This window comes from Festucalex cinctus, chromosome 11 (genome assembly GCF_051991245.1).
Source record: "Festucalex cinctus isolate MCC-2025b chromosome 11, RoL_Fcin_1.0, whole genome shotgun sequence".
Lineage (NCBI taxonomy): Eukaryota > Metazoa > Chordata > Actinopteri > Syngnathiformes > Syngnathidae > Festucalex > Festucalex cinctus.
Genome location: NC_135421.1, coordinates 7,301,736 through 7,329,441, shown reverse-complemented (window position 1 = coordinate 7,329,441; position 27,706 = coordinate 7,301,736). Strand labels below are relative to the sequence as shown.

The 27,706-nt window shown below is 40.8% G+C and overlaps 3 protein-coding genes across 4 annotated transcripts in view; 2 read left to right on the top strand and 1 right to left on the bottom strand.

Moving 5' to 3' along the window:
• parp4 (poly (ADP-ribose) polymerase family, member 4) overlaps positions 1 to 1,601 on the top strand; it is an 83,741-nt gene extending 82,140 nt beyond the window's left edge. The window contains exons 36-37 of the mRNA XM_077536366.1: positions 543 to 672; positions 882 to 1,601. Of these exons, the coding sequence (XP_077392492.1) occupies positions 543 to 672; positions 882 to 1,101 (350 nt within the window). The 3' untranslated portion in view covers positions 1,102 to 1,601. The remainder of the gene's footprint in view (positions 1 to 542; positions 673 to 881) is intronic.
• A 659-nt stretch (positions 1,602 to 2,260) lies between these two features.
• The window catches only part of vtcn1 (V-set domain containing T cell activation inhibitor 1), a 28,442-nt gene continuing 2,996 nt past the window's right edge, over positions 2,261 to 27,706 (top strand). Inside the window, exons 1-6 of one of the 2 annotated variants that reach the window (XM_077537150.1) lie at positions 2,261 to 2,310; positions 9,777 to 9,833; positions 9,931 to 10,001; positions 20,322 to 20,403; positions 20,605 to 20,669; positions 21,646 to 22,005. In XM_077537150.1, the coding sequence (XP_077393276.1) occupies positions 20,372 to 20,403; positions 20,605 to 20,669; positions 21,646 to 22,005 (457 nt within the window). In that variant the 5' untranslated portion in view covers positions 2,261 to 2,310; positions 9,777 to 9,833; positions 9,931 to 10,001; positions 20,322 to 20,371. Of the gene's footprint in view, positions 2,311 to 9,346; positions 9,392 to 9,776; positions 9,834 to 9,930; positions 10,002 to 20,321; positions 20,404 to 20,604; positions 20,670 to 21,645; positions 22,006 to 27,706 lie in introns of those variants that run through there. The other variant, XM_077537149.1, reaches the window with a different exon arrangement.
• On the bottom strand, positions 3,712 to 10,032 carry LOC144030942 (uncharacterized). Its single transcript, XM_077537607.1, has 5 exons — positions 9,916 to 10,032; positions 9,743 to 9,848; positions 8,956 to 9,075; positions 7,474 to 7,543; positions 3,712 to 3,821 (listed from the first exon to the last, which is right to left on the bottom strand). The coding sequence occupies exons 1-5, from the start codon at positions 10,017 to 10,019 to the stop codon at positions 3,712 to 3,714; spliced, it is 510 nt and encodes a 169-aa protein (XP_077393733.1). The 5' UTR covers positions 10,020 to 10,032.

The window sequence follows — 27,706 nt, the reverse complement described above, 5'->3', positions numbered from 1 at the left end:
TTTTGATGAATGTTCTCATCAATTCTAGTCAAAGTCTTATGATTCACTTTTTCGCTAATAATTCTCTTCACATGGGCTCACAGAGGCCATCTGGATGATTGCCATATGAGCTGGGCGGCAGCTGAAAATCCACCCGAATCAAGCAGGGTTCCGTTATTGGACTTACTCGCCCCGTAATATAGGGCAGGATAAGACCCAGTGTATGTGTAATGAAGACATGTCTGCCATCTACTGGTGATAGGTGATAATACAACTTAAAACTACTTCCCCAATATTTTTTCTGATTATTTTATTTGTACTTTACAGTTTTTATTGTATTTTTTCCTTCCTTTTCTGAATGTTAATCGTTTCTTGAAGAATTTGGGAATTTGTAAAAATTTATAATAATTAAAATTTTAAAATACTAATAAAATAATTAATTCCCAACATGTTTTGTTTTGTTTTGTTTTTTTGTTGTGGAGGAGGCGGGGAATTATATTTCATCCTTTGTAGTCACCTCGTTTTTTTGTTTTTTGTTTTGTTTGGTTTGTGTTTTGATATAGGCGTAAAAGCCCGTGCTGACATTCTGAGACTCCTGGCGACTCTTCTGGTCCTGCAGCTGATGCGGTTGGAGAAGCTTCCAGAAGGCGCATTGTTGCGGACGCTCTTCTGCCTGGAAGATGTTGCCGTCAGGTGAAACTCAAACTGTGATCATCGCAAATTGAGTAGATGGCTTGCTATTCCCATTCTAGATTTCTGTCAACAGGCGAGACGTTTGCTAGAACCTCTCAGCCCAATTATGTAACATCAATTTGAAATGTCATTTAATAGCGGTGTGACGTGTAGTATGTCTTACAACCATACTTTTTTCTTTTTTTTTGTGGCCGTTTGGCGCAAAACAGGCCGGCGCGCTGGCTGAATGTGAAGCTGGCGGTTGATTGGGTGCGTTTGGCAGACCGGCAGTACCCGTGCATCTGCAGCCGCCTGGAGTTTGGTTTCACGTGGGAGTCGGCCACCCGCCAACTGCTGGGATATGACCGCCTCCCCGCCTTCTCGCCTCTCGCCGGCCTGAAGCTGAGGAGGAACTTGTGGACCACCCTTGCCCCTGTGGTTGTCCACTGATTATTACTTTGACACTTTTTAAGATATTAAGCACTTGTTATGATCTCAGTCTCGCTGTTCTCCAAGTAAGATGTTCAGTGTGCTTGCTTCAAGGTGTTTGTCACTCCCGGTTGAGGTTTACTCTAAAATGATACATAGAATCAAAGACAATTAATCAGAGCATATTTATTCACCAAATATTTCACTAATACGCCATATGATTTCATCTAACATCCTTTTTGGGGGGGCTGGTTGGATGTGAGATTTTGTCTTCCTGTAATTTCCTCCTCCCTATATTGAATAAAATATTATGAGAATGTAATGATTTTTAATGGATCAATAACTTGGGAAAAAAAAATAAAAAATTGATTGTAAACTTAGAAGCAGAAAAATTGCAGATTAACCATAATTATTGGGACCTCATTTGAGGATTGTGCTGATATACTGATTTTATACATTGATTTTCTCTTTTTTTCTTTTCTTTTTTTTACTGCAAAGGCAATAAAATCAGAAAAAAGACACGTCTTTTCTCTGTCATTGTTTCAGAAGTTGTGCCTGCTTGAGACAAGTGGATTACAATTGAAAATATTCACATTCTGTATATTATCACTGTCTAAGCGAAATCCTTTTGTCATATTTGCCAACTGTTACAGATTGTCCATATTTTGTTATGTTACTGAATGGCTGAGTTGGTGCTGGATTTCACTTTGATTCATCTTTCTTTCCCTTAATCTTTCTTCTGTCATGTGCTGGAGGTTGGATCCCAAAGCACAGACACAAATAAGATTTTAACTATTTATTCACATCGAGAGGCGTGGCACAAACTTGACTAGACGAGAAACAAAGAGAATTGCACAGAGGACAGTGGTAACAGAAGTAATCCGGCAAACAAAACACTTCTCCGAATGCTACTACAGACAGTGAATCAATCTGATTGGTTGTGACCAAGTAGAGGATTAAAGATTGACATCACAAAGCTCATGACATCACATAGCATAAAACCAGTTGCAACATCACTTAGCGTTTTTCCAGTTGAAACCAGATAATGGTTACATCAGTACATAACAGACACTTGACCTCACGGTCGTGAACCCAACAGGTCATGAACTTAAACTTAACCCTGCCGTGACCCCAGACATGACATTCTGGTCTCCTGACTTTCTGAACTTCACGACTCTGGAGTGTATCCGGTTAAGGTGAAGGGTAATTGGGATTTTTATTAGGTTTCAGGTGAACTAATGAGCAAAATTCACACTAATTCATACGCACGCACATGCACAAAAATGCGCACATACGCACATTAAAAAAAAAAAAAATTAAAACAATATGTTGAATCAGTAAGACTGAATACAGAAAAATAGAAGGACGCAAGGGCTTTGACATTCTTTACCTTTTATTTTGTCCATCCATTTTCTTGACCGCTTATTCGTCACAAGGGTCGCGGGGGGTGCTGGCGCCTATCTCAGCTGGCTCTGGGCAGTAGGCGGGGGACACCCTGGACTGGTTGCCAGGCAATCGCAGGGCACACAGAGACGAACAACCATCCACACTCACAAGCACACCTAGAGACAATTCTGAGCGCCCAATTAACCTGCCATGCATGTCTTTTGGAATGTGGGAGGAGACTGGAGTACCCGGAGAAGACCCACGCAGGCACGGGGAGAACATGCAAACTCCACCCAGGAAGGCCTGAGCCTGGACTCAAACCGGAGTCCTCAGAACTGGGAGGTGGACGTGCTAACCCATCCACCACCGTGCAACACCTTTTATTTGTTTCACATGAAAAAAAAATACAGTATATTGTTATATGCCAGGTGATACAGTAAACAGTCAGGGATTTTTCAGGATTTTTGGGTGGGCAATGTCCTTGTATCGCACAAGAGTAGCCACAGTAGACTCACATCTCCCACATTCAGAGTCCAAACAAGACTAATCTGTACTAAACTGACAATGACATGGAGCAGAAAGTGGCATAAACGTTCATCTCAGGGCAGCCATTTTGTGACTTGTTGTCGACTTAAAATGACATCACAGTCATGGCTCACCTGTTTTCTGAAGCTGAGCCATGATTAGTCATTCTGTGAGCACGGCGTGATGTCATATTCAGTCGACAGCAAGTGGCAAAATGGCCGCTCCCTGAGATGGATAACAATGGGTGTATTTTGCTGCTGAACTCATATTCCATAAACACAATATTAATCAGAAGGCTATGTTAGATTAGTGCATATCGTAAATATAATATAATAATAGTAATAATAATAATAAAATGGGCGTAGACTTTTAAGTAAAGTCAAACACACACACGCCCCCCCCAACACACACACACACACACACACACAAAACTATATTGGCCTATGAAAATGTTTGCTTAGCAAAACCAACATTTGTGATGGCATACTGTACATGGCAAACTGTTGTAAAGCCGATCCAAGAGCGATGTAAGCTCTTATAGCTACAAAACATCCACACTCCCACACTGTATGCACACAACATATAAGTACATGCAGTATTGGGTATAGACAGAAATTAACTTATTGTGCTAAATGACACAACCTCACAATATCAATTTGTATTCAATGGTTTTAAAGCTACTTTACAACAAGCTGGTTGGACACCAATAAGAAGGCCATCTCAATATGTCCACATCCATCCGTCTTTAGCACACGTGGCCGTCTTCTTAGCAGGACACATGTTCTCGTTGCAGATCTCCCTCACGCCCTGCGCTTTAGTCAGCCCACTCCCTGTTTTGGGAGAGTTTACAAGACCTTGACTGAGGAGTTTCAATCAATTTACTCGTACAAACACCAATTCCGATCAAGTTGGGACATTGCGTAAAACTATAGATAAAAACAGAATACAACGATTTGCGATTCCTTTTCAAATTTTTAAAGACAGGAAAACAACGTACAAACTGATCAACTTTATTGGGGTTCTTTGTTTTGACTGCTGGCAGGTCATTCTAGCACTCATACTCTTTTACTATAAAACCAAATAATGAAATAAGCAAGGACATCTGTGTAAAAAAAAAAACTTTAACCTTGGATGGAAGCGTATGTTGCTCCAAAACTTTGAGATACATTAAAGTGCATTAATTGTGCATTCACATATGCTGATCAACAATCTGGATACACAACGTCCATGTTTCCAAAAGTAGTTTCAAATGTGGGCTCATCAGACCACAGTTCACTTTTCTGCTTTGTGTCAGTATAACTCAGATAAGCTACACAATGATGCCGATTTTTAATGCAATGCTATCTAAGGGATCAAACGCAAGGGACATTTATTGTTGGTTTCAGCCTTTACTCTTACATGTAGTGATTTCTCCAGATTCTCTCAATCATTTGATGAAATTATGGACAATAAGTGAATTCATTTCAATTGCATGTTGAGAAATTTTATTTTTTAACTCATTTGCTCCCAATAATGTGTAAATACGTTTTTTTGTTGTTTTTTTTTGTTTTGTTTTTTATGTTTTAAGTGTCCCAAAGACGAATTTATACGGTTTTTTTTGTTTGTTTTTTAATGCTATAGCATACAGAAGGCTTTGATGCAGCCTCTCAACTGCAAAGAACAGTTGCAGAAATGGTAGTTATTACACAAACGCCCAGCAGGTGGCAGCAGAGCAAAGTAGATCAAACAGGGCCATGTAGAAAAAAAAGCTCAATTATTTACAATTTTAAATAGATTTGTGAAAACTGATTAAACTTAGCTCTCTTCTAATGCTAATTGCTGGAAAACATAGAAACATACTTTTTTTTCCTGATGAAAGAAGAGACTTTAATCTTTCTTTTGATAGGTTCCATGCTTTTACAGCAATAGAACACAATATTCTGTGGGCCTTGCAAAATCAGTCAAAATCCAGTAAAACGGCCGGGAGCGAACGGGATTGCTTCTGTGAAAATGGCTGGGAGTGAATGAGTTAAATGCTGGACTATTTGCTCACACAGTTGCTCATAAAGTGGTGAACTACTGATTCTTTTGGGCATGCTCCCTTGTACATCCAATCATGACACTCACCTGTTTCCAGTTAACCTGTAGGGATGTAACGATATCCAAACATCACGATACGATAATTATCACAATATTGTAGGGAGTTTGGCGAAATTTAATAAAGGTCACAATATTGTAAAAAAATGAGCTCATACTAAAAAAAAAAGCACAATATTGTGCTTTTGTACATAACAGCAATGCATATAAACCATCTACCATCTCTATTAACAATATACACTTACTTGTTAATGCACGCACACATTGAGTTCCTCCACATATTGATTTGCTTCACAGGCATATTAATTTCCCCTTCATCTGACAATTAGCACAGATTTTAAATATAGAAGGCCAAAACATCCCTAATGGAAATTAAATTGCACTAATAAACTAGCCACCAGAGGGTGCTAGAAATGCAGAAATGGAAATCAACCTCTTTTTTTTTTTAACAGATGTGTTCCCTTTAGATATTGTGAACATGACGACGACGACGATATTGTGGCAGTTTTAATATCACGATATCACGATGTTGCCCTTATCGTTACATCCCTATTAACTTGTTCACCAGCTGTTTTGGAACATGTTGCACGCATCAAATTCAAAATGAATACTAGAGCTGCGAGCAGCTATAAAGGGCCCTCGCAACCCGGGCCACGTTGGGGTATTTGCACGTCGGGGTACTGGCATGTTGGGGTACTGTCAAATAGGAAACCATCTAAATTTTAAACGTTTTTGCCATGCTTTGTGTTTGTAAAGTTTCATGGAAAGGCCAAAAATGATGCACAATTAACAAAATAAAATCAAAATGGATTGGCACATGGCTATATAGAATACTTTTTGAATATATTAGGCATGCCTGCCAATATTCACACATCTAGCTGAATCATATAATCGGAAAGACTTCATAAAAATGTCTAGAGGGCGCTATTGAAGCATTTATTGCAAATTTAATAAGAAATCTCTAAAATATTCATGCTTATGACAAGCCTGATGTGTGTGTAAAGTTTCATGAGTTTTTGCACATGTTTAGACCAAAAAAAAAAAAGCAGCATTTTACTTGGCAAACAATGCATCGCCATGAAACGGTGTGCGACAAAATAAATAACTTTCGATAACTTTGTATCTTAAACATCTTAAGATGAAGCACACCAAGTTTGAAGACAGTCGGATAAATTTTGTAGGAGGAGTTCGTTAAAATATGACCCCTAAAAAAGGCCACAAAAAATGGCTACAAATCCCAACGTAAATCAAAATGGCGGACTTCCTGTTTGGTTTAGCAGATAGTTCCAAGAGACTTTTTTGTACATCGTGGGCTCTTATGTATGCCTCTAAATTATCATAGCGCTAGGTGAAACGTACAACCGGGAATGCTTCGTTAAAGAGGAGTTTTTTAAATAAGAATTTTGAAACACAAAATTTGATGCCTCGCTTCTGGCGGACTTCCTGTTAGGTTTAGCATATGGCACCAACAGGCTTTTTTGTAGATCATAGTCTGTTACATATGTGTACCAATTTTCATGGCTCTCAATTAAACGTACCACCGGCAATGCTTTGTTAAGTAAGAATTTTGAAACTGTAAATTTGATGCCCCGCCACCGTCATATAGTATGTCAAAAACTTTTGATTTTTTACCATGATGTTGTCCCAGGTGTTGAGATGGTACAGCCCAAGTTTGAAGTCAATCGGGTTAACCGTGTAGGAGAAGCGGGCAAAAGTATGACCCCTGTAAATGTGCAAAAATGGGCCAAAATTGGACATTCAAATACTCATACCTCACTTCCTGTCTATTTTAGGGTACACATATCAAAGAGGTTTTTGTTCATCTGGATGTGCTACAGGTGCCACACAATTTTCGTAGCCATAGGATAATCGTAGCGGGACAGGGATCCGTTAAACCTATGTAGGTGGCGCTACAGAGCCATTTTTCTGTTATCATGTATGGCGACTTTAAAATATCAAATTTTTCGCCAGGCCCGATCTGCGTGTAAAGTTTGGTGAGTTTTCGTTCATGTTTAGTGCCTCAAAAATGTGGTTGTTTGCGGAAAAGAATAATAACAAAGAAAAAGAAGAAGAAGAAGAAGAATAATAATAAGAATTCCTTCAGGAACAATAGGGACCTCGCAGCGGTCGCTGCTCGGGCCCTAATGAATATTTGGATGTCGGAGTGTGCTGTCCTGCTCCAATGTGTGCTCTATTTCATCCCAAAAGGCGTTCAGTGTTCTTGTTCTTTCACACCAACTTAATCCGAGAAGAAATTTTCACAAATTGTTACTGTCAAGTTGGAAGCATCAATTGTCCAACATTTCTTGTTAAGATGAACACAAATTAGTGATCTAGTGTTCCCTTTGCATGATTAATTCATGAATTAAGAGACCTGTGCCAAATATTTGTCTGTACATTACTCACCAGCCATGAGGTTGTAAGTGAGGCAGTAGTTGTTGCTGGTGGAATTGGAGGACTTTGTGGTAGAAGTGGCCTGTGACAGAAGGACACTTTAATTTGGGAATCATCTAACAGTGATTCTCAAACATACGGGGCTTCCCTAGTGTATGCAAAATAATCATTGAATATTAATATTGTGCAAATAAAACATTTCATATTTAAAGTGTGATGCACGAAACCCAATAACGACCATACCGGAGCCATGCAGTTGTGAACAGTGGCTATGGATAGCTTTGAAGCACCCACATAGGAATAGCAAACAGCAAAAAGCCAATGAGAAACCAGAACTCAATTATTTTAAATGTGGTTTTATTCTTCATTGTATTGTTCTTCCCGTGTGTGTTTGTGTGTTTTTGTTTCAGAAAGTTTTGGATACCGTCAATATTGTTATGTAGCTATGCATACAGCCTGTTTTCATTCATTCATTCATTCATTCGGGGTAGAATGGGTAAAAGAAGCCTCTTTAAAATATAAGTCTATTTTGTTTGAAAATATATTTAATTTAAATATCAAAATAACATGAACATTGAACACCTTAAAAACACACACACATTAGAGGTTAATTAAATCACACAAGACTATGACAACCGTGTTCTTATAAAACAACATGTAAAATCTTGTATGGGGCATCTTACACCCCTTGATGCGAGACCCCCACCCCACTCACTGGTTAAAGATTTGGGTAGGGGGCATTTTCTCCATAAACTCATATTTTACAGTGTCCTATATAAGAAAAAAAAAAAAAAAACAACGGTTTTTTTTTTTCAAACTTATCTATCACTCTCCACAAGATACTCATGTTAATATTTACTTTGTAAAACAAGTTTGTGTATCCATCTAATTAATTAATTAATTATAACTTACCTCAAAATCATTTAATTAGATTCCCGTCAACCAGTAAAATTATTTCAGTGCTAAACAGTTTAAAAAGGTTACTTTGGTCCAGAGTGATTAAAGTTGGCTCCATCTAGTGATCAAGAAGGGAATTACGGACGTGCGCATCCGACACAAGGGGGCGTCACCCCCACTCTACCCTATTTGTTATTATTAAGTTATATGCTATATATTTTAATTACATCATTATTTTAGTACAGATATTTTATAGTCTTTTTAAAAAGTTTTAAGAACCAATATGTGAATGTAATGTTAATGTTAGTTTGTTATTGTACATCCCTTACAATATTAAATATATTTCATAAGAATAATCTCAGTTCTGAACACTTGCTTGTCGGTTATGCCTACTCTGCTATTCTGTTTAAATGTTAGTTATGATGGTGGTACTTGGGGATCCGAGTATTATTTATTTGGGTGACCACTGACCACCCAAATAAATAACACTTGGCGCTCCGTGAAGTGCTTGGTGTAAAATGTTGGACAACCACTGATCTAACACACACGTGGAAATTTTAAAGGTGGTCGAAAGAAAGTAGTGCTACTGCCACTCACCTTCACACGGCAGAAGTTAGGCGCTGACGGGGGGTTGAACTCAAAAATGAGCTCGCTGGTCGAGTGGGTGCTAGGAGACGTGTGCTTGATTTGAAGGTATGTGGCGGAGTCCTTCACCAACTGATTAAAAAAAAAATAATAATAATAAATAAATAAATAAATAAATAACAACATGGTATTTAACCAACCACTATACACACATGAAAAGGTACATTTAACATATATATTTAATTTAACATGTATGTTTTTATTCATTCGGCAGACCAACGCCACGCAATCCTAAACATGACCGTCTCTGAAATCAAAAGTTTAAAATGCATGGCGTGGCAGTGAGTGCTGTTGCACTTTAAATCCTGTAGATGGTGGTACAGTGCAATATTTCAATCATACTGGTTGGACATCTGAGGACAGAGGAAGTCAGATTCTCGGAGGGAAGGTAACTCGCTGAATTCGTGTTAAGATTTTAATTTAGTTAGTTAGTTAGTTAGTTAAGTTGGTTGGTTGGTTGGTTGGTTTTTATTCACCCAATATAGCATTCAATTATATCCACTCTAAAGCAACACTTTGCTCAGCTCACCCCAAAGAAAGTGCTTTTGGTTAAAAGACAAACGTACACATTTAGATACTACACTGGAAAGGGGATACTAATTGCATCAAACTTTAATTAAGTAATTGAAGTTATTTTCTCGATTTAAAAAATAAATAAAAAATCTGATCTAGATTCTAACTCCAAATGTGCACTGCTTCAAGATATACAGTGCTAGATATTACTAGTGGCTATTTTTACCTCATACATGCACTCTTCCTGGCTGTCCTTGCAGGACATGGTGCTCCAGGCCTTCACCTGCGCCTTCAGAGCTTCCACGGGCTCAGCACAGGTCAGCTTGAAAATCCTGTCCAAATGAGAAGAAAAGATGTCTGAAGCTGATGCGCATGTTTGGTTAGAAAATAATCAATCACCATATGACTCTGCAGGCAGGTGGGCTGCCAGCATCTGCGTTGATGAGAGGAAGGAGAACGAGGAGCATCAGAAATGAAGCGATGAGGTGAGGAGTGATACTCATGGTGGGTGAGCCCTGGAGGGGAATGGCGACGCCCCGCTCGCAGGGTGCGTTTTTAAAAGTCTCCCAAATTATTCGGAACCAATGAGTGTAGTGATGTGTGTGTGTTTTTTTGGGGGGGGGTTGTGTATCAGGATGTAACTTGATTATGGGGGGAAATTCTTACCCCTGTGATATTTGTTTTGTGTGCCGAAATGCTTTAATTGCCATGAGAGTCGTATCATTGACATAACACGGCGTGACAAACGCGGCATATAAAGACGTGAAACAAATATGGGAAGGCCTATAATTATAAATAAAGGTCATACTAAATTGCATTTAAAAAAAATATGTCATTGTCTTTCATTTGAAGACCTTATTGGTTATATCAAACCGTCTTCAGTGTCTGCAATAAGCCTTCTCGCTGTCTATTCAAGTTGAACTTTGCGTTTGCAAAAAGTTTGGTATAACTACTGTAATTTACATATTTCTACAGAAGCTTGAAGAGCGAGGGCTCTGGTGCTCCAACATTTCCGCAATATTTAGATGTATGAAAGGAATATGAAAGAATAGGATTCATGCGTACACTCAGATTCATACATCTGGATTATTTTGTCTGCGTCATTTTCTGAGTTGGCCGTGTCCTGTGTTATGAAAGCACTTAAATTTTTGTACATGAGGATCGCTACGGTATTCCACATTATGAAAAAGAACCACCACCTGTAATATTTTAGCATTTTTAGTCTCCAAAATACCAAAGTCATTCAAAATGAACAAGTTTTTTTTTATTTATTTATTTTTTTTAAGTTTTTATTGTTTAGGCAGCATTTTTATTTGGCAACACATTTACTGTAATTTTATCATTTTAACTAAGAGGTTTGAATGCCCAGTTTCCAAAATGCAGTTGTCATGTAAACAAATGGGCGAGGCATGTTTTTCCGAGATGAGGCATTCAAGTCCATGCAATAACAAAACGAAATAAGCAAAAGCCAAATGAGGAAAGCATTTGTTAATGTTCTCTTTTATTATTGTCTTTATCTGAATGCTTTTGTAAATGGTCTGTTTTATTGATTGTCTTTGTATTTCCTATTAATTTTGGCACTCCTATGACTCGATTAGAGTCACAGGAGTGCCAAAAATAATAGGAATAAATTTTCTCTCACCTGTTTCATTAATAATAATAATAATAATACCTATTATTATTATTATTATTATTATTATTATTATTATTATTATTATTGTTATTATTCTCATTATTGAGAATTTAAAATCTCTAAAATGCCAATGCAATGTGAACAAACAGCAAGATGCCTCCTGGACGCTTGCCTGGAGAGGTGTTCCGGGCATGTCCCACCAGTGGGAGGCTCCGGGGACGACCCAGGACACGCTGGAGAGACTGTCTCTCGGATGGCCTGGGAACGCGTTGGGATCCCGCCGGTGGAGCTGTAGTGAATTAAGTGGCTGGGAAGAGGGAAGTCTGGGTTTCCCTCGACCCGACCTCGGATAAGCGGTAGAGATGGATGGATGGATGGATGGATGGATGTTTTTTTGCTGGCCTGTCCAAGCAATTTTTTGCATGTTTAACCGCCAAAATGCTGATGTAACAGTCCATTAGTCCTGTTATTGTTGGGCAGCTGTAACAAACTGTGTGGTTCACTGCCATCCCTAGGGCAGCAGAGCAGTAACTAACATGGCATATAATTGAACATACCGCATGATAATAAAGCAGGCCACAGGAACCTACTTAGAATCAGCAATGTCTTGAGTTAATAATGTAAAAATACCATGTTTAGTAAGACATACAGCTGTAAAGCATGTTATAAATTTAATGTGGTTGTTGTTTGCAGTGCATCATCTGAGATTTTTTCATATTTGGACACTTCACAGCACTAAATCATAAGTAGTATATCAAATATGAAATCACTCATATTTGTGCAGAGGATGTACCAATGATGATTCCAGTGAGTGAGTAAGAAGCAGTCCTTAAAATTTTATTCCCATTTGCTGAAATGTTAGTATTAAGGAAGTTGAATTTATCCATCCATCCATCCATCCATTTTCCGAACCGTTTATTCGTCAAACTTATGTAATTGTTATTTATTCATGTATTTGTTGGGAGAAAACGCCTGTATATTTGAAATAATTTGGCTAAACAGTAATCTGTAGAGTAAATTTGACTATTTAGTGTGGGACCAAATAGACTCAGTTTTAGAGTAATATTTACATTTGGACGAGAGTAAAACAAGAATTGGGAAAAAATAAATAAAAGTCACTCAAGCCGCTGAGGAACAAACTCACGACCTTCCGTTGGGAGACAGTCAATCTACTCCGAGCCAAGCAGCTCCTGCTGTGTGTTAGTTTTTCGCTCGAGTCAGCTGGAATCGTCGTGTAGCATGACAGGTCGGTAAACTTTAATTTTGAGTATTGACATTGGACAAGAGTTAGCTTCCGTAGCTGGGGATCCGACCGCCAAGGCCCCAGCCTTTGGCTGCCACCCAGCTCACTGTGCACCCAAACCCTTTGGCCCCTCCCACAGGTGGACTTCCGTTGGGAAGTCGGATCTCAGATTCAGAAGAAGCAGTGTGGTTTTCATCCCGGCCGTGGATCAGTGGACCAGCTCTACACCCTCTGCAGGATCCTGCAAGTTTGCCCAACCAGTCCACATGGTCTTTGTGGATTTGGCAAAGGCGTTCGACCGTGTCCCTCGGGGAGTCCTGTGGGGTGTGCGTCGGGAGTACGAGGTACCGAGCTCCCTGATACGGTCTATTCGGTCCCTGTACGACCGGTGTCAGAGTTTGGTCTGCATTGCCGGAAGTAGGGGTGTTCCATATCATATCGTCTACGATATTACCGATGTATTTTTTTGGGTGATAAGAATTTGAAATATCGCGAAATTGAGGTGATGACGTAATGTGTAACATTATACGTCTTCGTGTCAATTTGGACGTACACGTGTTTTTCGCTGCTGCATAAAAAACAATGTAGGAGCGTGTGAGGCTGGAAGAGTTGCAGCCAGTTCTGTCGCGTCTTCGGCAAAATGGGAGTGAGCTTCGTCGTGTGGAGGCTGTTTTGCTGCAAGAGGTCAGATATAATACTGAAAAAAAACAAATAAATACACACAACAAAAACCAAGCGTTTTCAAATTGTGCAGGAAAACTGCTGCCGTATGCGGAGGCTAAAGAAATGCGAGGATGACATAGAAATCAGCTTCAGTTCATTAATTACTGGAGCACTCTTGATTAGACGCACTCCTTATGAAAAAATAAATAAATAAATAATAATAAAACAGACGGTGGTTGGTTAATACTGAAGCGGTCGCGTATTGTTTGGCCAAGACAAACAACCCGCGGTGTTTATTTTACCGTGACCGTTAATTCGCCATCTAGTTCACATGAGTTTGTGATACTAACCGACCGCTAAGTGTGTCGCACAGTGGCAGAAACATGCACATTTGTGTTTTTTTTTTATACCCGCTAGTAGTAATGTCTACAAGCAATCAGGGTCTTTTATCACTCCTCTGATTGACCAATCAGAGACATTCACGGCAAAATAACGCTCATAGGAGGGTTGCCAGTTGTGGCAAAAAATAAACACTGCCAAAAGAATCGCAGAGGGAAAACCATTACCAATACACTTGCCTGCGATGTACAAATCATGACGCCACCAACTGGCTGCTACCGTATCATTGGCGATCGAAGATCAACCACACAGGAGAAAAGAGTGGACTTTTTTGACTCATGCAATTTGCCACTGACTTCTGAAGGTATGTGCTTTCATTGGATTTGCTAAGTAAATGTGCTTTAAGCAGTTATGTTGCAATTTGCAGGGTAAACACTACCTTGCCTTTTTTTATTTCCATTTTATTCTATTACAGTTGCTATATTTGCACTTTGTTTCCATTTCAATTGTGGAAAAAAGGTGGCTTAAAATTTTTTGCTGCAATAAAAGTGCTATTATTCCGAAGTACAAATCACAAATCTATTGTTCAGTAATTATTACCAATATCGTCAAAAATATCGTCACCGCAAATTTCTTTGAAATATCGTGATATAATTTTTGGGCCATATCACCGACCCCTAGCCGACAGCAAGTCAAATTTGTTTCCATTGAGGGTTGGACTCCAGCAAGGTTGCCCTTTATCACCGATTCTATTCATAACTTTTATTGACAGAACTTCCTACATCTCTGATTTTTGCAGATCATGATGTGGTGTTGTTTGCTTCTTCAAGCCGTCATCTACAACTCTCGCTGGAGGAATTCGTGGCTGGGATGAAAATCAGCACCTCTAAAGCGTGGAGTGCCTTCTCCGGGTCGGGGATGAGATCCTTCCCCAAGTGGAGGAGTTCAAGTATCTTGTTCACGAGTGAGGGCTGGATGGAGCGCGAGATCGACAGGCGGATCGGTGTAGCGTCTGCAGTGATGCGGATTCTTTATTCTGACCGAAAGAACAAGATCCCGGATCCAAGCGGCCCAAATTAGTTTCCTCCGCAGAGTGTCCGGGCTTTCCCAACCGTGAGAGACTCAGTGTCAAGCCGCTGCTCCTCTGTATTGAGAATTACCAGTTGAGGTGGCTCGGGCACCTGGTTCGGATGCCTCCTGGACGCCTCCTTGGAGAGGTGTTCCGGGCATGTCCCATGTCGTTGTATTCGATAATGAAGCAGAAATTATTCCACACCACTTCTTCAAACTGGGGCACTGGACAGGCACGCACTCACACAGTGGCGTGTAAAGCGTCAATACAAAATTTGTTGCAGAACCGAAAACACGCGGTCCACAAGGGCGTATTGTCCCATGCAGGGCGGACCGAACAGTTTAGTATAAGACCGAGAACTGTTGCGTCCTTAAAATTTACTCTACAGAATTTACTGTGTACAATAACACCAATGAGCCTATTATTGTAGTTGGATGTGTTAACCAACTATCAGTCATGTGACAGCCAGCCTGACAGTCCTATGATGTAATCCTGATGAGGTCATCGAAGGTTGAACAAGTTAAGTCATAAAGGCTGATGTGTGGTCAATGAAGGCAGCATGTGTATTCATTGAAGGCTGTGTTTTGAGTTTTAAAAGCTCACACCCAGTCATGAAGGCTTATGTTTACAAACCACCATCCACACACAAAATTGTCATTTCTGTGTCAATAAAATCTGTTGCCATGAGTATAGAAAGAATGACCATTATAAGGCAGGATAACACACAAGGAGATGGAGCCAGACAACAGCTCAGCAAAAAGTAATGAAAATTCAAACATACATTTATCTGGGTCTGTGTATGGCCAAAACAATAATGACAGTGAGTCTTCAGATGCTAAAGATGACTCCTTGCGTAGTGAAGCCTCAAACTCCGGAAGTTGTCCTAAAGCAGGCACATTCAAAAACCAAGAGTCAGCTCATGTTGAGGATGATTGTGGCACATCAGATGAAAAAGTGGACAATAACATTACAACTTTTTCATATGATGAGAACATGTGGACAGGTGATCAAGATGTAGCCGCCTTCGCTGAGGCAATATGCATGCATGATGGACTCCAAGCTGTAATCAAGGTTGCCTCCACAAATATCTTTCAGGGCATTCTTGAATATGTTAACGCCACAAAATCACCCGAAGATGAGTCGCCCACCGATGTGTCACCGGCCTCAACTTCTCAGAAGTTATATGCTGGGGATAGTGATGAGGAACCACCAGCCGGTGTGTCGTCCAAATCACCCCAAGAGGACCACAGTGGAGAACAGACTTCTGTCCCCACTGACCTGGTTTTGATCCCAGAAACCTCAGGAAAAGGAAGCAGCCCTACCTCCATATGTTCCAGTGACAGCTCAGGTGATATAAAACCACCCTGGACACCCATCAATCAAGAATTACATCACGATAAGGATGTCACACCAGAAGAAAAGGTGGCAGAGGAGCAATACAGGGGAGTGGCACTAACCTTGAACAACTTTCAGGAGTCCGATTCTGTGGATGTTGATCATGATTTCATTGAGAAGAAGCCTTCAAAATCCTTGAGTCCATCACCGCGAGAGGAGTTCTATAAGGAGACAACACCACCCCCAATTTCTGCTTATCAGGAGGCTGTGGAGGTTTATAGTGATGTGGATGAAGAGACATTCTTAAAATCTTTGAGTCCGTCACCAATAGAGGAGCAGCACGGGGATGCAACATCGCCCTCTAAATTTGCTGCTGAGGGGTTTGAGCCTCTCGATGTTGACTTCGATGTGGTCGAAGAGGAACGATCAAAATCCTTGAGTACCTCACCAAAAGAGGAGCAGTATGTGGAGAAAACATCACCCCCAACCTCTGCTTGTCGTGTAGCAGATGATAGTGATGTGGATGAAGAGATACAATCAAAATACTTGGGTCTCTCACCAATAGATGAGCAGTATGATGATGCAACACCACCCTCTACCTTGACTGGTCAGGATCCTCTGGATGTTGACAGTGATATGGATGAAGAGAAACCCTCAAAATCCTTGAGTCCAACATATAGCGGCGAGCAGTATAGTGATGCTACACCACCCTCTACCTCGACTTGTCATGAATTTGAACCTCTTGAAGTTGACAGAGTTGTGGATGAAGAGAAACCATTAAAATCCTTAAGTGTATCTCCAAGAGAGGAACATTATGATAATATAACAGCACCTCATATCTCTGATCAAGATCATCTTGATAGTGAAGTGGATGAAGAGAAGCAATTGAAGTCACTGAGTCCATTGCTTGTAGAGGAGCAGAAAGGGGATGGTTCTCCACCCATGGATTTGAATCGGCAGATAGCTCTTGAGGAGGTTGATAGTGACTTGGATGATGAAAAATCAACAAAATCATTGAGCCCCTCCAGACTAGAAGAGCAGAAAAGTGGTGATACTCCACCCCAGATAGATTTTGTAGAGGGTGATGCTGAACTGGAGTCTGAGAATGTGCTGTCAAAATCCTTGAGCTTATCACCACGAGAGGAGACACGTGACTCCGCAGGCTATGGAAGTGGAAGCTATGGAAGTGATGATTTCCAGGATGCAGATAAACCAGACTCCTGCTCTCCTTGTCAAGAATTGGGTCCGGTAGATGATGATGATGGTGATGTCATTCTAAAAGAAAGGATGTCGTCAAAATCCTCCTCAGGATCATCTCTGCATGGGGAACAGAGTAAAGACTTGACCACACTTCCTGAAGATGAGCTCAAGTATTCAACTCCAGAACCCTTAGAACCTAAAAGTCCCTCTCAAGCCTCATCGCCATCCTTGGATGCTGACATCCAGGCTGCCTCCAACTGCGAGGCCTCTGCTCATCAAGTCAACATCACACCTGATGAAGATATGGTATCCAAATTGAGCCCATCACCAACCATCACTTGTGAGGAGTTCACTGAAGAATACTTAATTAAAACAAGCCCACATGACGATGCGCTTTTAGTACAAGAACTGTCCCAAAACACATCTTCTTCATCACCCAGCTGCACCCAAGGACTAATCACTGCAGCTACTGGAAGCCCCACTTCTCAAGAGATGCACGTGGGCGATGAAAGCGTTGTCGAACACCAAATGGAAGAGCCATCAAAGCCATTGAGCGATATTACAAGGTCTCCGCCGCAAATTCTGAAAATGTTCCTCGATGATGGGATGAAAACGTATTCTAGCGCCATATTTCAGGCCCTAGTGAATGAAGTAGGTGAACACTTTGATTTCATGAAAGTAGACAACGCATCAACACCAGAATACATTTCACAATGTAAAACTCATAGAACTCTTGGAGAACAAGAAGGGGCTTCACCTGTGGGACAAAAAAGTTGCCGCCAACGAACCACCACAGACATTCTTGCTGAGTACTTCTCCACTGGGCTACAAACATGCCCCGACTCTATATTTGACGCTTTGATAGTCATGTTACTTGATGCCGGAAGAGAGGATGAGGCGTCAAAAGTCAGGAACCTGCAAGGAGAGCAACGTATGAAACTGTCATCTGTTTTAGAAGAACATCCTGAAAAACCCATGACAGGTCTGGACAATGCTCATGAACACGCAGACAACCTGGCAGGCTTTACAGACATGTTATCAGGACGTCAAACGTGCAAAGTTCACCCAATTACTTTCGATTCCGAGAATGACGGTGAACGCCCTTGTCCGCACCATCTTTTTGAGGTTCCTGAAAATGAAAAGACAAACAAAGCCATGAAGACGCAGTCACCTACCAAAGAAAACATTACGACCTCAAGCCAAAAACATTGTCCTTGTGACAATATTGAAAGCAACAAAAAGAGGACGCATAAACTGATGATCTCAAAAGACTTAAAAAGAACTCTAATGTTAAAAAAAAAAAAAAATGCGGTTCATAGTTCAACTCTGGGACCCACAGAACTTTCAGTACCCGAGGCACCTCTCCCAGACAGAGAATGTCTTAAAAAGTTGGGACATTTTTTTTCCAGGATGAGGAAGCGCAAAATTTGTCCAGAGAAGGACGCTACACATAAAGCGCAGGAAAAAAATAGTAAAATCTCTTTTTTCAAGAAACTATGGATAACGATTTGGGGACGGTGAAAATTGACACTCCTTTTTAATCAAGTTAAAATTTGTCAACATCATAATTGATTATCGGCGCCATGAGCATTGATCACAGCAAGACTTGTATTGACGAGCTTATAAATATTTTCCAGTGAGGAAAACTAAGTACCTCCTTTACTAAAATATGAATATGGGGAATGTAGGGCATGTCAGTACAGAGTCAATATTTGCTTTTTAGCAAAAACATGAGAGGCTTTGTTTTACGACGACGACGTGAAGAAAACAGGTGATCCTACTAGTTTTCAGATTCTCAGTTGGAGATTCTGACGGAAGCAGATGAGAAGAAAAATTAAACTTTCTTTAATCTGCAAACCTGCTGTTTTTTTCTGTTTGTGTCACAATGTCTCCTGCAGCTACTTGTTTTTAGAGCTATTAGGTTCCAGCTGGTGCTTCAAGGTACTATTCTAGCAGCTGGTCAGCCGGGATTTCCTGTTCTGGCTGTTCATTGGTCAGATAGATTTGTAATTACCAAATTCAAATAAAAAGACAACAACATAAGCTTACTAACTGAATATTGCAGTATGATGCTTCAGAGTCTCAGCAATATTGAGAAAATCAAATGTACAAAAGAGGTTTGACGACGTTTGTTTTCACGGATGGTCCAGCGTGAAGTGATCAGGCCAGGAAGACAAGTTTCTGTTGTTTGCGGCAGCCACTGGCTAAATAAGCAGTGCCCTTGTCACCATTACATGACATGACAACATCATGCGGTCAGTCAAGTTTCAATTTTCCACGGCTCAAAGCAGAATCACCCCTCCCACCACCCCCTCACAAATTAGTCACTTGATATTATTAATATATTAATCACATTTTAAGATAAGCTCAGTGAAACAAATTTCAGTGAATGTGATGGCTCCCTTGTGAATGTGATTTCACAGGCAGGATGTGAAACTAAAGATTTCAAGCATCTTATTAAACACAATTCCCTCCTTTTTTTTTTTTTTTTCCAACCGACTGGCCTCCACCTGACGCTCTTATGACTGTTGTATATCTACTATGGACGACCTTTGTTATAAAGACTAGAGCGTGACTTTGGCCATGAGACAGTGCATATTGGTGTCAATTTGACAAACTTCCGGTTCTGGAGGAGCAACATGATGCCTTTATCATGATCTGCCTTTTTGACCTTTTGGATTTGCTTTGCATTGTGAATTGATCTGGTTAGGTTTGGTTTCCTATTATCTTGGGTTTTGTCAAAAATAATTATAGTTATTAACTACTTTCCCCCAAAAAAATATTGAATAAGTTACTAAATTCATAGATTGGTGACCTATAGAAGTGATTATTGTGTGTTATCTATTTTAAACTTCAAATGTTGAAACATTGATAATTTCCCTCAGCTCAGAACAGGGGGCATGTCCACTGAATAGCCTGGAAATCCGCCATTCATATAATGTCATTGTAATTTTAATTTTTTTTTTTCAATGTTAGGACAGGATACATCCTAGATCGGTCCGCAGCCAATCACAGAGCACATAGTAGACAAACAACCATTCACACTCACATTTAAACTTTGGGACAATATAGATTCTTCAATGAACCTAAAATGCACGTTTTTGGAACGTGGTAGGAAGTTTCTCTTTTCTTGGCAGTGGAAATCTTCTACATTTTTAATAGGCCAAATGAGCAGCAGCATACGCCTTAAGGTAATATTGACTCATGGTTTTGAATTTTAAGATGCTGTGTGCGTGCTTGTGTGTGAGTGAGTCCGTCTACACAAGTCAAGAAGATCATGGATGGATGGATACATGGATTTATTTGATTTTTTTTCTCAGGATATTTGACTTGAACAAGTTTTCCATCAAAGGTTTGTGTGTGAGCAGCCATGGCTTCACTGGGACAGATCATCTTCTACATGTGAGCATCAAAAGAGTGTTATTTTTAACTATCCAATTCACTACATCAGTTATGGATCCACTCAAGAGTTACTTTGTAATAATAGACAGCTGCTGGTAAAATTGGATTCCCGTATGGCTATGTCTAAAACAAAATGGAACCTCTCATGTGTTGTAAGAATTCATTGTATGCGTGTGTGTGTGTGTGTGTTTCTTTGTGTAGCATGATCACGCTGATTCTTGTCTTCTCAGCGCTCATCATCCTCATCTTGTCCTTGACACTCACAGGTAAGATTTCAAGATTAGCCAAGTCTAGGAAAACTGGGAGCAGATTAATAAACTGTGGGTGCAGAATAGCAAAAATAATAATAATAATAATAATAATGTTCATATCATGGCACCAGAGGGTTTCTGTACAAATCAGCTGAACAAGGTTCGCTAAATTTGTACCCAACATAATGAAATTCACCTTTTAGTCACTAGGGATGTATCGAAAAGGACAATATCGTGATATTGCGATATTAAAACTGCCACAATATTGTCATGTCACAATATTAAAGGCAGCATATCTCTTAAAATAAAAAGTCAGGTTGATTTCCATTTGCAATTCTAGCACCCTCTGGTGGCTAGTTTGTTTGTTTTTTAGTGCAGTTTAAGTTTCACAAGGCATGTTTTGGCCCTCCTATATTTAAAATCCACACTAATGGTCAGATGAAGGGGAATGTAATAATACTTGTGAACCGAGTCAATATGTGGAGGAACCCGATGTGTTAGCACATAAGTGCCTTAATATTAAGTGTTATTAGAGATTGTAGGTTTATATGCATTGCTGTGATGTATTTTTTTCGTATGAGTTTTTTTTTTTTTTTTTTTTTTTTTACAATATTGTCAACCTCCCCACAATATCATGTAAATTATACCATGAGTTTCATATCGTGATATTGTATCGTGATGTTTGGATATCATTACAATCCTACGAGCCACACAAGGTGCTGAATAGCCTACACTAACTTTAGTCTGGTTGATGTCACTTTTGAGTCACAAGTCCCTTCCACACTGCCAAAAAAAGGTGACTTTATGTTTATATTTCCTGCGTAAAAACATCTCAATAGGCCCTTTAACCCTGTTATACTGCAAACAGTTTTTGTCTTCCTCCATTCGATGAATTACATGTAAAAGGTAGATAAATCAAGCTGTTGCGGCTCTGACGTGGCTTTTTTGCTGTATCTCTGTCTGAAAGCAACTTGTGTCTTTGTCCGTGAAGGCAGATTGTCTCTGGTTCAGAGCCTCAACAGACTTCCTGTGGCTAACCTCGGCAAAGACCACATGCTCAGCTGCTTTGTGCTCCCAGACAGCGAACAAAGTACACTCCAAGAGGTGTCCGTCACATGGAGGAAAGAGTCGTTGACAGGACTTGTTTACCGCTACGAGGACGGTGCCGAGATTAACGGCGAGCAGGACTCGCAGTACGCCGGCAGGGTGGAAATCTTCAGCGACGCGGTGGTGAAAGGAAATGCCTCACTTCTGTTAAGGAAGGTGCGACACAGCGACGCGGGCGAGTACACGTGCTCGCTCAGCTACTCGGGAGGAAGCGGGAAAGTCAACATCATTCTCAGGACGGCAGGTGGGAAAACTTGACATTCTAGTTGCACTGTTTGCTTCCACAATCAAATAGCAGGAACATGCAAATGGCAAGTGACAACTTTTATGATGGAAAATGTCAACAATGATTTGCAATGTCAACATGTAAAAAAAAAAAAAAACAACCAAAAAAACGCCACTGCACCCATATGAAAAAAGCCTATATGATATATATATGGCAAGCATGATACATTCCTTTCATAAATTGAGTAGAATTATCTTTATAAGGATTGTGTATGTCTTATATAATATCTGTGCAATTATGGCCCCTTTCATACCAAAAACAACCCATAAATCATATAGGGGATTTTCAAACTCTTATATGAATATTACAAGTTCTACATATGTTTTATATATGGAATTTAAAATGTTTGATATATAATACAAATAACTATTTAAAACAATTTATATATGAACTTTATAAGAACATATTAAAGTTTTCATAAAAAATCACTTACATTTAATATCTAAATCTAGTAAATTAGTTGTAAGTATTTTAGGCAATTTAAATATGATTTTAATAAGTTAGTAATGTTAAATGCTTACAAATTCTATATAAGGATTTAATACTATTACTATATTTATATGATAGATTAATGTATTTATCCTTATATGTATATCATGTGCATTGTACAAAGGACATATGCAATTTGAATACAGTCCACAATTGTGTCAAAATGTTTATTCCAGACATTTACACACCCACACACGCTTTAATTTGCACAACATCAAACGGCGTGGGTAAACTAGTCCTTCCATCTAACTGTCAAAGATTACATATTCCCAAAACACTGACATTCTCATCTAAGCCCCCCCATCCCCCCATCCCCCCACCCCAAAAAAACAAATAAACAAAACAAAAACCTTATGCATAACTTCAAGCAATTAGTTGTTTTTTCTTACATACACTATTTAGAATGCCACGAACCCTGATTGGCCCAGACCCCCAGGCAAATTAAACGTGGCTCAGGCATCAAAACTTCACTACACCTGAACTAACATGGCCAAAGCACAGCACCTGACAATTTACTCTTGACTGTTGTCAAACAGCATGATGGTTTCAGGGTCCAGATTTTTAGGTTTATTCTTTGCCCTGATTTCGGAGAGCTTTGAGTTGATCACAGTACCAATATGTGATGGGATGACATGAGGCCATTTTTGTAATGTTGCTCCTGTAAGACAAACAACATAAATAGCTATTATTAATTGACCAGCATATACAATTTCCATCTGCAGAAATAAAACCACTTAAAGGATATCTCTGGTGGCCCATTTCAAGGTATTGATGGGACGGAGCAATATTGTCAAGTTTGATAAATACCTGGTGTTTCAATTTTTGTGTCTCGTTTTGTATGTGCCAAAATAATTCCCCTGGTTAATTTTAGCGCACGGCGCACACCCATTAGTTACTATTAAATACTATTGAGTGATGCAACAGATAATTTGCCAATGGATGTTATGTCTGTCATCCAGAAGCTGATACTTACTTCCATCCATCCATCCATCCATCCATCCATCCATCCATTTTCTGAACCGCTTGCTCCTCACAAGGGTCGCGGGGTGTGCCGGAGCCGATCCCAGCTGGCTTGGGGCAGTAGGTGGGGTACACCCTGAACTGGTTGCCAGCCAATCACAGGGCACGCAGAGAGGAACAACCATCCACACTCACAAGCACACCTAGGGACAATTCGGAGCACCCAATTAACCTGCCATGCATGTCTTTGGAATGTGGGAGGAGACCAGAGTACCCGGAGAAGACCCATGCGGGCACGGGAAGAACATGCAAACTCCACTCAGGAAGGCCGGAGCCTGGACTCGAACCCGAGTCCTCAGAACTGGGAGGTGGACGTGCTAACCAGTCAGCCATGTGTTAACTCTTTTGAATTTTAATAAGGACGTCTTCAACATTTTTTGAACCACTTGCACGCACATTCTCTTTTTCTCAGCAGTTAATTACTTGCATAATTTAAAATGGAAAAAAAAATGACCCCGATAGTTTGCCATGAACAAATATTCTGAATGATCATCCACGGTCAAAATTAATAGAGATTAATCTGCGTTATTACATGATTAATGCGATCATTTCTTGTGATCAATTAATTAGTTAATGCTTTAACTTTGAAAGCCCTAATTTCAACACAACTGTGCATAATGGCATGCCATATATATTTGCACAAGAACAGCAGTGATATAATTTAAGTAGGTTCTTTTTATACAAAATATATAAGACTTGGTATTGCATTGGGCATGTCTGACACACATGATTTTAAACATACATAAATTGTATGCATTTTGTATTTGGGAGTTTTGTGACATATAAAATCCACATAGAATTCTGTTAAAACAGATAAGATTCATATGCAATTTTTATAGGACTTTTTCATATGGGCAATTTCTTGACAATAAAGCCCAATTCACACTGGCTGCGGAAAGTACGTGGTGTGTTTTCCGTACGGCTTCCGCAAGGACTGCAATTCACACTGCGTGCGTTGCGTGTCCAGAAATCTGTTCCCGACAGACCACAAGATCACGTGGGGTTCAGGCTAGAGAGTTGAGTTCACCCAATAACAACCGTATATATATGTATATATATATATATATATATATATATATATATATATATATATATATATATATATATATATATATATATACAGTGTTGCCACAGTTACCTTGAAAAAGTAACTTAGTAACTTTACTGATTACTTGGTTTTAAAAGTAACTAAATTGCGTTACTGATTACTTGATTTTAAAAGTAACTAAGTTAGATTAAAAGTTACTTTTTTAGTTACTTTCAGCAGAGAAATTTATCAGTTTAAATATTTATTAGTAGTTATTGACAGTTATAATTGTTTTTTTTGTTTGTTTTTTTCTCTTCACAATAAGGATCAGGAAAACAAAAGGTTGATAATTTAATGTTAAATATAAATAATTAACCTTTAGACAGACACCAACACAATTAAACAGAATATGTGCACATTGTGAAGTATTTCAGAAACATAAATTTAAGACATGAAATAAACCTACCGTCCAGCCAAAAGAAATATGAAGCCACCTTATGGAACAATAAATCTATCAAACACATTTTAACCACTTAAAATATGCAAAAATATTTCCAAAAGTTAATTTCCCTTTTTAATCAACAATTTTTGTTTTTAACAATTTTTGTTTTTCTTTTGCCATCACATTCATTTTTGGTTAATGTATGACATCTTTTTTGTTTTTTTTTAATCTGAGACACGATGATGACCACAGAATCACTACTGTTTATATTTTGTTTTTTTGGGCTGTCGTTCATTTTGAGTTTGATGACGTAATCGCGGGCACGTCTCAGTTGTCCTATCTGCTGCTCATGCTAGTTGTAGACATTGACAGGGAGCCACAAACTGAGAAATGAGATACTTGCAGTGTGCTTTTAGCTTAGCTGGTGTGTTGGCTGTGGGACATACCTGTTTCGTTTGAATCCTTGCATTGGATCGTCATGGGAGTTATTATTTTTGGCTCGCGCGCAGTACCAACGCCGGCCCGGGACCGGCTTCTGCTAACTGTCTCCACTGTTGCATGTTGTCACTCGTTGTGTGCGCTCGCGCGCGCCGTGTCACGAGCACGGCGTTGACGGTAGCCCCCCCCCCCCCAAAAAAAAAGTTGCGTAACGTCTTTGCATTATGTTTACAACATCCGGGGTGTGAAGCGTCTCTGAGTGCTACTTTGCGAGCTCTCTGTAAACACGGAAGTAGCTTCAATAGTGATGCTGTTGTGATTGGAACATAATTCACCCACGGAACCTTGGGACGAAGGAGGAGTTGGATAGGATGAAAGGATAAAAGAACAAAATGTTGGTAGGTCTGTGAGCCTCGCGCAGAGTGAGTTGTTGTTGCTGTTAAACGCTGAGAAGCTGATGTCAATAAATCGCCGGTCTTTGGCTCCGGACTTCAACACTCTGCCTCCGACCCCCGTCACTACTCGCTACATTGGTGACCCCGACATCCGCCTCGTTGACGTTTCCGAGGCTGAGAATTTGATCGAATTGAGCGACATGGCGAACTCCGCTGGTCTCAAGTTACCGGAGTTTTGGGAGTCGGCCGCGGCGACGTGGTTTGTACAAGCTGAAGCTCAGTTTGCCATCCGGGGAATTACGGACGATTCCACGCGCTACTACCACGTCATGGCCGCGCTCGGGAGCTCCACGGCGGCCAGAGCCGTGAGTTTTATCACCCCTCCCCCGGCACGGGATATGTACGCGGGGCTCAAAGCGTACCTCCTTAAGACCTTCGAGCTGTCACGGCCGGAAAGGGCTCGCCGCCTTTTCGCCATCCAGGGCCTGGGGGACAGTAAGCCGTCCGAGCTAATGGAAAAAATGCTGAACCTGCTTGGCGCGGAGGAACCGAACTTTTTGTTTATTGAACTGTTTCTGCGCCACATGCCTCCTCATGTCCAGACAGCGCTAGCGAACACTACCATCTCCGAGCCACGTGCTCTGGCGGAGGAAGCTGACCGTTTTTTCCTAGCCACCCAGCATTACAAACACGAGGTCTTGGCCTCTGCACGCGCATTTCCAGTCCCGGCGACCGCAACTGCACCTCATAAGGCACGCGCTGCCGTGGATGGCCGATCAGCCCCTGGCTTATGCTATTTTCACGCACGTTTTGGAACCAAGGCGAAGAGGTGCCGCGCCCCTTGCTACTTTGTTGTGTCGGGAAACGGCAACGCCTCCACTCAGTTGCAGCTGTGAGTGGGGGCGCAGAGTGCCGGCTGCTGTTTATCATGGACACCCTCTCCAGACTCAAATTCCTTTGTGACTCCGGAGCCCGCAGAAGCGTGTTGCCTGCCTCGACTGAAGATGCTGCCGGGGGCACTCACGGCCCGCACCTGTCAGCGGCCAACGATGCACCGATCCGGACCTACGGCACTAAGACAATGGATGTATGTTTTGGAGAGCGCCGGTTCACTTGGGACTTTGTCACTGCGGACATTTTTTTTCCCCTTCTTGGCGCGGACTTTTTGTGGGCCCACAGTCTACTGGTGGATGTCAAAAATGGCCACCTGTTGGACGCTTTGACGTTTTCCACTGTTGCTTGTGGGTGTGATGTGGAGACGTTTGAGGGCCTCGCCAGCCCGCTCTCAGATGACGACGTGTTCACGCGGCTTCTTGGAGAATTCCCCAGCCTGACCACGCCTACATTTGCAGCCACTTCTACCAAGCATGGGATCGAGCACCACATCGAGACCGCCGGTTCATGCTAAGGCCCGACGCCTCAACCCTAATAGATTGGCCACAGCTAAGTCCGAATTCGCCAACATGGAACGCCTTGGCATAATTCGTCGTTCGGACAGCCCGTGGGCCTCGCCTCTCCACATGGTTCCGAAGTCGGACGGCGGCAGGCGACCGTGTGGAGACTATCGCCGCCTCAATGATGCCACGACGCACGATCGCTATCCGGTCCCGCACATACAGGACTTCTCTGCCCACCTGGCAGGTGCGAAGGTATTTTCCAAGGTGGACTTGGTACGGGGCTATCACCAGGTTCCGGTACACCCCGCCAATGTGCCTAAGACTGCTGTGATAACACCTTTCGGACTGTTCGAGTTTCTCAGGATGCCATTCGGCCTTAAAAACGCGGCCCAGTCTTTTCCGCGTCTCATGGACTCTGTTCTCCGGGACATGCCGTTCCTCTTCGTCGACT

Excerpts from the sequence above, each read along its gene's own strand:
- LOC144030942 (XM_077537607.1), bottom strand. The coding sequence starts at position 10,019 with ATGAGTATCACTCCTCACCTCATCGCTTCATTTCTGATGCTCCTCGTT. Across the intron at positions 9,076-9,742 it reads AGGAAGAGTGCATGTATGAG|TTGGTGAAGGACTCCGCCAC; the intron begins GTAAAAATAGCC and ends TTTTTTAATCAG. Across the intron at positions 7,544-8,955 it reads CTAACTTCTGCCGTGTGAAG|GCCACTTCTACCACAAAGTC; the intron begins GTGAGTGGCAGT and ends CTTCTGTCACAG.